Source organism: Orycteropus afer, unplaced genomic scaffold, assembly GCF_000298275.1.
Source record: "Orycteropus afer afer isolate SDZICR_OR568_19922 unplaced genomic scaffold, OryAfe1.0 scaffold00016, whole genome shotgun sequence".
NCBI classification, from domain to species: Eukaryota; Metazoa; Chordata; class Mammalia; order Tubulidentata; family Orycteropodidae; genus Orycteropus; species Orycteropus afer.
The window spans coordinates 13,021,441-13,029,317 of record NW_006921603.1 but is presented as its reverse complement, the minus strand read 5'-3'; the positions used below and the strand labels follow the sequence as shown (position 1 = coordinate 13,029,317).

At 37.9% G+C, this 7,877-nt stretch overlaps 1 protein-coding gene across 1 annotated transcript in view; it reads left to right on the top strand.

The window, feature by feature from the left end:
• The window catches only part of DOCK7 (dedicator of cytokinesis 7), a 281,812-nt gene that overhangs the window by 49,284 nt on the left and 224,651 nt on the right, over positions 1-7,877 (top strand). The window contains exons 8-9 of the mRNA XM_007959115.2: positions 1,539-1,605; positions 5,997-6,146. Of these exons, the coding sequence (XP_007957306.2) occupies positions 1,539-1,605; positions 5,997-6,146 (217 nt within the window). The remainder of the gene's footprint in view (positions 1-1,538; positions 1,606-5,996; positions 6,147-7,877) is intronic.

Sequence of the window (7,877 nt, the reverse complement as noted above, 5' to 3'; positions counted from 1 at the left end):
TTGGTCATGTCAGAAGGGACCATACCCTGGAGAAGGATGTCATGCTTGTTAAGGTGGGGGGTTGACGAAAGAGGGGGACGCCTTCAATGAGATGGATTGACACGGTGGCTGCAATGATGGGCTCAAGTATAGCAGGGATTGTGGAGCTAGCACGGGATCGGGCAGTCTTTTGTTCTGCTGTGCATGGGGGTCGCTATGAGTTGCAGACGACTCGATGGCACCTAACAAGAACAACAACAGTGATACAAAAACAGTAATTGAAAAACCTTCAGAAAAGTAAAAGCAGGTGAACAAAACACACACCGCATAAACACACAGGAGTAATCACCAAAAAAACAATAAAGGAAAAAAAAACCAAAAACAACCCGCAATGTCTGGGGAGGTCCACAACAGAAACAACGCAGAGTAGGAGGATAATGAAGAAAAATGGGCAAAATGTGAAAGGAAAAACAAGGAATGGGGTTAACTATGATAAAAAAAATAAAAAAAAAAAATGGGAAACAGGAACAGGGAAGAGAGAAAAGGTGAAAACTAGAACCTGGGAAGGAAAGAATAAAGTATAATAAAAAGGACATGACAATAACAATAATTTTAATACAGACAAAAACAAACTAAAAAAAAAGGAAAAAATAAATCTGGGAGGGCCAGAGCCTTCAAGCTCCCTCTGAGCACACAGACTGGGATGGAATTCCTGCCAGCCCAGAAGGTGGGTGGAAGTGAGGGATAGCCACATCTCCATTCACCAAGAGGGTGTGGGGTGTAAGGGGAATATCTCACCTTTCCAGTTGTACGTGGTCTGAACTGTTCTTGTGGTTTCCATCAAATGGAGCCTGTTCTTAAGTCCCTAGAATCTGGGAGAATGCTGTCGCTTTAAATATCCTAAATGGTGGAATCTTTTGTAAACCTTCAAAACGGCTTCATCCGCCAAACAGGCAAAAGTCTACACCTCAGCCTGCCTTTCTCTTAGCTGCTTCCCCTTTTATTCGCCAGTCACCAGTGCAGTCCTCTGTGTCGCCCCTGCCTAGCAGGGCTGATTTTTAGGTAATTCTTAGGTCCTAACACCACTCGGCTGTATCCAAGCTGTATGTGCCTTCAGGATTGCTGACAGACCGCAGCTCTGTATGTCTCCTTTTTCAATATTGTCATGCACATTCTTCTACTAGTTGGAGTTTAGTCCACTTCTATATCCTTCCCTTCAAAGCCCAGGGCTCCAGGATTATCTTCTGTATCTGTGTTAATTGGTTTCCCTTTTCTTTGTTGACGAGCGTCTGTGCATTCTCTCTGCCTATTCCTCCATTTTACTGGAACTAGTTTGAGATTATTTGTAGCTGGAGAAATCAAAGAGGATTCCCTAGAAAAGATAATGGTTGATTTACATTCATTGTGAAAGATGTACATGGAAAAGTGAATTTTAGGAAGGAGGTATAGTAGCATAGGCAGAGACACATATGTAGACTTTTTTTTTGCAATGAGAATTTTCTTCCAGTTATGTTTCTTACATTTATTTTAAAATTACTGGGTGCTTTTTCTTTTTAAAGGTTTGAGATTGAAATTGAACCCATTTTTGCAAGTTTGGCTTTATATGATGTCAAGGAAAAGAAAAAGGTAAGGCTATATAATTTGAACATCATCTTTTGTCACAATCATAGGCTTTCCAAATCTCGTTTTAAGGTGTTTTGTAAGATTAGTAAACAATTGTTTTTTGAGAGTTTTTAATCATGCATCTTTTTAAAAAAGAAAAGTAATGTAACCTAGTTTTGTTTCATTGAAAGAGTTTCTAAAACAAGAAGCAAAAGCAATTTTGTTTTTATTTAAGAAATAGAAAAGATAATACAAGAAAGGCATGTTAGTTACATGGTATATACTAAGAGACTGATAATGACAGTCAATTTTAGTTGATGTCAATTTTATATTCTTATTAGCTAAAAGATCCTTTATGCATATTTAAAATATTATGTCTTGAATTTTACTATCATATTTTTATTATACTTAGGAGTTTTTCAAAGTGCTGTTTTATACAGTATTTCTTAATTTAATATCCCTAGTCTGAGGTACTTAGAAACTTCAAGTGCCTTCTGTGACTTTTGCTGTTTATGTTTAAGATAAAGATTTCTTGCATTTGCTAAATCAAACCTGCTAAATACTGAGAATATAATTTTTTAAAACTTTAGTTTTAGGCAATTTATCACAATGATCATTTCTTTGTAAATTTCAATGAAGATTACATTTTCAATCAAAGGAGTTTAGAATATGATTCTTTAGTATATTTTTATTTTTTAAACAATTTTTACATTTCTTTTGCTTGACTTAGATGTATAAAGATGATTACAGTGAAATCTAAGAAGCTGTAGGTTAGAGTATAATGTTCTAATCTTTATATTTTAATATTGGGTATGGATGGTTCTGAAGGCATTTGACTGCTAAACCAGAAGGCTGGTGGGTGAAATGCACCAGCCACTCCTTGGAAGGAAGATTGTACAGTCTACTTCCATAGAGATTTGTTGTTGTTGTTAGGTGCTGTTGAGTTGTCTCTGACTCATAGCGACCTCATGTATAGCGGAATGAAACACTGCCATGTCCTGTGCCAACCTCACGATCTTTGCTATACCTGAGCCAATTGTTGCAGCCACTGTGTCAATCCATCTCTTTGAGGGCTTTACTCTTTTTTGTTGTCCCTCCATTTTACCAAGTATGATCTCCTTCTCCAGGGATGTCATGGTCCCTTCTCATAACATGACCAAAGTAGGTGAGACAAAGTCTGGCCATTCTCATTTCTAAGGAGCATTCTGGCTGCACTTCTTCCAGGACAGATTCACTAGTTCTTTTAGCAGTCCATGTTACTTTCAGCATTCTTCTCCAACACTGCAACACAAAGGCATCGACTCTTCTTCGGTCTTCCTTCTTCATTGTCCAGCTGTCACATACATATGAGGTGATTGAAAATACTATGGCCTGTGTCAAGTACACCTTAGTCTTCAAAGAAGTATCTTTGCTCTTTGGCACTTGAAAGACGTCCTTTTCAGCAGACTTGTCCAATGCTTTATGATGTCTGATATCTTGACTGCTGCTTCCATTGGTGTTGATTGTACAACTAAGTAATAAGAAGTCTTTGATAACTTCAGTCTTTTCTATGTTTATCATGATGCTGCTTATTGGTTCCATTGTGAGGATTTTTGTTTTCTTTCTATTGAGATGTGATCCATACTGAAGACCTGTAGTCTTCAATCTTCATCAGTATGTGTTTCAAGTCATACTCACTTTCAGCGAGTAAAGTTGTCATCTGCGTAACGCAGGTTGTTAATGAGTCTTCCTCCAATCCTGATGCCATATTCTTCATATAGTCCATCTTCTTTGATTATTTATTCAGCATGCAGATTGAATAAGTATGGTGAAAGGATACAACTTTGACACACTCCCTTCTTGATTCTAAATCATGCAGTATCACCTTGTTCTGTTCAAATGCCAGCCTCCTGATCTATGTACAGGTTCCTCATGAGTACAATCAAGTGTTCTGGAATTCTTATTCTTTTCAATGTTATCCACAGTTTGTCATGAGCCGCAATTGAATGCTTTGGCATAGTGAATAAAACATAAGTAAACGTCTTTCTGGTATTCTTGGCTTTGAGCCAAGATCCATCTGATGTCAGCAATGATATCTCTTGTTTCACATTCTCTTCTGAATCTAGCTTGCATTTCTGGAAGTCTTCTATCAATATATTGCTGCAACTGTTTTTGGATTATTTTCAGTAAGATTTTATTTGTGTGTGATATTAATGATATTGTTTGATAATTTCTGTATTCTGTGGGATCACCTTTCTTTGGAGTGGTACAAATATGGATCTCTTCCAGTCAGTTGGCCAGGTTGTTGACTTCCAAATATCTTGGCGTATCCGATTGAGTATCTCCAGTGCGGCATCCATTTGTTGAAACATCTTAATGGGTATCCTGTCAATTCCTGGGGCCTTGTTTTATGCCACTTCCTTCAGTGCAGATTTGACTTCTTCGTTCAGTATTATTGGTTCTTGATCATATGCCATCTCCTGAAATGGATGAACACTGACCAGTTCTTTTTGGGCAGTGACTATGTCTATTCCTTCCATCTTCTTTTGCTGTTTACTGTATCATTCAGTATTTTGCCCATAGAATCTTTCAGTATTGCAATTCAAGGCTTAAATTTTTTCCTCAGTTCTTTCAGCTTGAGAAATGCCGAGCGTGTTCTTCCCTTTTGGTTTTCTAATTCCAGGTCTTTGCATATTTCATTATGGTAATTGGCTTTGTCTTCTCAAGCTGTTCTTTGAAATCTTCTCTTCAGCTCTTTTATCTTGTCATTTCTTCTATTTGCTTTAGATACTCTTCGCTCAAGGGCAAGTTTCAGAGTGTCTTCTGATAACCATTTTGGCCTTTTCTTTCTTTCCTTTCTTTTTAATGACATTTTACTTTCTTCATGGATGATGTTCTTGATGTCATCCACAATTCCTCTGGCTTTTGGTCACTGGTGTTCAATGCATTAAATCTATTCTTTAAATGGTCTCTAAATTTAGGAGCAATATCATTAAGGTTGCTCTCGTGGACTTCTTTTAATTGTCTTCAGCTTCAAGTTGAACTTGCGTATGAGCAGTTCATGGTCTGTTCCACAATCAGCTCCTGGCCTTGTTGTGGTTGAAGAGTTTGAGATTCTGCATCACCTTTTGCCACAGATGTAGTCAGTCTGATTTCTGTGTACTCCAGTCAGCGAAGACTACGTGTATAGCCACCATTTGTGTTGTAGAAAAAAGGTGTTAGCCATGAATAAGTTGTTGGTCTTGCAAAATTTTGTTTTGCGATCTCCAGCATTATTTCTGTTTCCAGGGCCAAATTTTCTAACTTCTGATGATTCTTCTTTATTTCGAACTTTTGCATTCCGGTCACCCGTGGTAATCGGCACATTTTGATTGCATGTTCGGTCAATTTCAGACTGCAGAACTTGGTAAAAATGTTCAATTTCCCCATCTTTGACTTTGGTGGTTTGTGCATAAATTTGAATAATAATAGTATTAACTGGCTTTCCTTGTACACGTATGGTTATTATTCTATCACTGACAGCTTTGTACTTCAGGGTATCTCTTGAAACATTCTTTGTGATGATGAATGCCACACCATTCCTCTTGAATTTGTCATTCCCAGTGTAGTAGATCATATGGCTATCTGATTCAAAATGGCCAGAACCGGTCCATTTCAGCACACTAATGCCTAGTATATCAATATTTATGTGTTTCATTTCATTTTTGACAACTTCCAGTTTTTCTAGATTCATTCTTCGTACATTCCATGTTCAGATTATTAATGGATGTTTCAGCTCTTTCTTCACATACCGAGTTGTGCCACTTCATGAAATGGAGGTCCCGAAAGCTCCACTTTATTGATATCATTTAGGTAGGCTCTACTCTGATGAGGCAGCTCTTTCCCAGTCATATTTTGAGTACCTTCCAACCTGAGGGGCTCATCTTCTGGCACTGTGTCAGAAAATGTTTCAGGGCTATTCATAAAATTTTCCAGTACTGTATCAGATAGTGTTTCACTACTATTCATAAGGTTTTCAGTGGTCAGTTCTTCGAGAAATGGATAGCCTCTTCCTTCTTCCAAGTCTTTCTCAGTCTGGATGCTCAAACGAATCTGGTCCACCACGGGAACCCCTCCTGGCACAGCCCCCAGCGTCAGAGCAACATGCAAGCCACCATAGTACAAGAAGTTCGTTTCCCTTAGCTGTTCCAACAGCTCCACTCAATTCCTGGGCTTCTCCCTACCTGTTCCAGCCCTAGGCCTGTCTGCTGCTGTTTCCTGCTACCTGGGGGCTGTAGTGATATGTACATTTGCGTAGTTAGAGATACTGCCTTGGAAACCCAAGGAGGGGTTGCTATGAGTTGAATCGACTTGTTGACAGTGAGTTTGGTGTTTGGATGGATGGTTTTTGTAAAATACACTCATTTTAAAATTTAACACATGAATCTGTTTTTCAGATTTCAGAAAACTTTTATTTTGATCTTAATTCTGAGCAGATGAAAGGTTTGTTACGTCCACATGTACCACCTGCTGCTATTACCACCCTGGCAAGATCAGCTATTTTTTCTATCACTTATCCTTCCCAAGATGTTTTCCTTGTAATAAAGGTGAGAATAATGATAAATATATCTATTGTGTACTTGTCTATCTATATTGCAAACTTCTCACGTATAAGAATTTTACTTTTACACCTACTCCTCAGTTACCAACTATCTCATTATTTTACATTTTTCATTTATGACAATAGTCAAAAATCTACCATCCAGCTGTTTTGCACACCAACTATGTATATTTTGCAGTAGCAAATGTTGAGGTGCAAGGCAAGAATAGTGCTGGCTGTGATGGTTAAAGTTATGTTTCTATTTGGTGAGCCACAATTATCAGTGGTTTGGCAGTTATGTAATGATGTACTTTGCCTGTTATGTAATGATGTAGCTGTCTTCCATTTTGTGATTTGATGTGGTCATCCTCCATTTTTTTTGTAAAGCTGATTTCTCCATTATTTCTGATTTTTAGAACATAGCCACATCGATAAATGAGGAGGAAGTGTACTTCTTTTTTTATTTTAATATATTTTAACAAAATATTGAACATATACTGTAGGTGCCACTTAAATTTTTCATGACTGGGAGTCATACTTTGATTTTATTATTGAATTGTTAAATCATATAAATACTGAAAACTAGGTTACTAAAGTCATGAAAAGTTACAAATGTACTGCCAGCCAATTAAGAATAAGAATTACAGATTGTTAAATCTGAATATTACTCAGCTCTAGAATTTTGGATAATTTAAAAAATATTTTACCGTAACTTGACCTCATGGGACTGTTTTGAGGGTAGCCTAAAATATACTCATTAATCATTTTATCTTTATTTACGTAAAATTACCATGAAAAGGTAATGAGTTTTATATTAAGGTTAAGAAATGGTTTGTCATGAAATGAATTCTGTTTGCTCACAGGAATAATGTCCTAATTTGTGGATAGGATACATTTGGGTTAAAATTAATCTTAGTTAAAATGAACAATCTGTCCTACAAGCAAAATTTTAAGCAGCAGTCTTGTGTTCAGGAATTCACTTAAAGAGTAAAATTAAACTCACTGCCATTGAGTCATTCTGACTCATAGCAACTGCCTTTGGGTTTCTGAGGTGGTAAATCGTTATGGAAGTAGATTGCCCAGTCTTCCTTCTGTGGAGTGGCTGGTTATGTTTGAACCACCAACCTTCTGGTTAGCAGTCAGATGCTGTAGGCACTATGCTACCAGAGCTCCTTAAGAGTAAAATTAAGTTGTAGACATTAATGAAATTGACAAATTATACAGTTATTTTACGTGAGATGAAAGAGTAAGTTTTCATAACAAAGAACATATTAGGGTGTTCTGGTTATTTAGTGCTGCTCTGACAAGAAATATACCGCAAATGAGATGGCCTTAACAAACAGGAGTTTGTTTTTACAAAATGGAGGCTTTAAGTCAGGCTCTAGGGGTTGGGTGAAAGCCCCTCAACCTTGGGGTCCAGCTCTGCCTCCTGCTCTCGGCCCCCTGGAGCTAGAGACATTTCTTCACTCAAACAGCTGCTGAGGCTGAGAAGCCCCAAGGTTGACAAGTAAAAAGGCACAGTCTAGATGTTACCAAATGCCACGGCAGGCCATTAACTTAAGTCCTTTGTAAGTCCCAAGGTCGGCAGAGCATAGCAGGCTGCTAAGCAACAACATGGCTACATGTAGGGTCCAAGTGTGCCATAGGCTACAGACCATTCTCAAGGCTTCTCCTTATATATAGGAAGCAGACCACATCCCAAAGGCAGCTACTCAGCTGCTTGTGGTAGATCCCACCA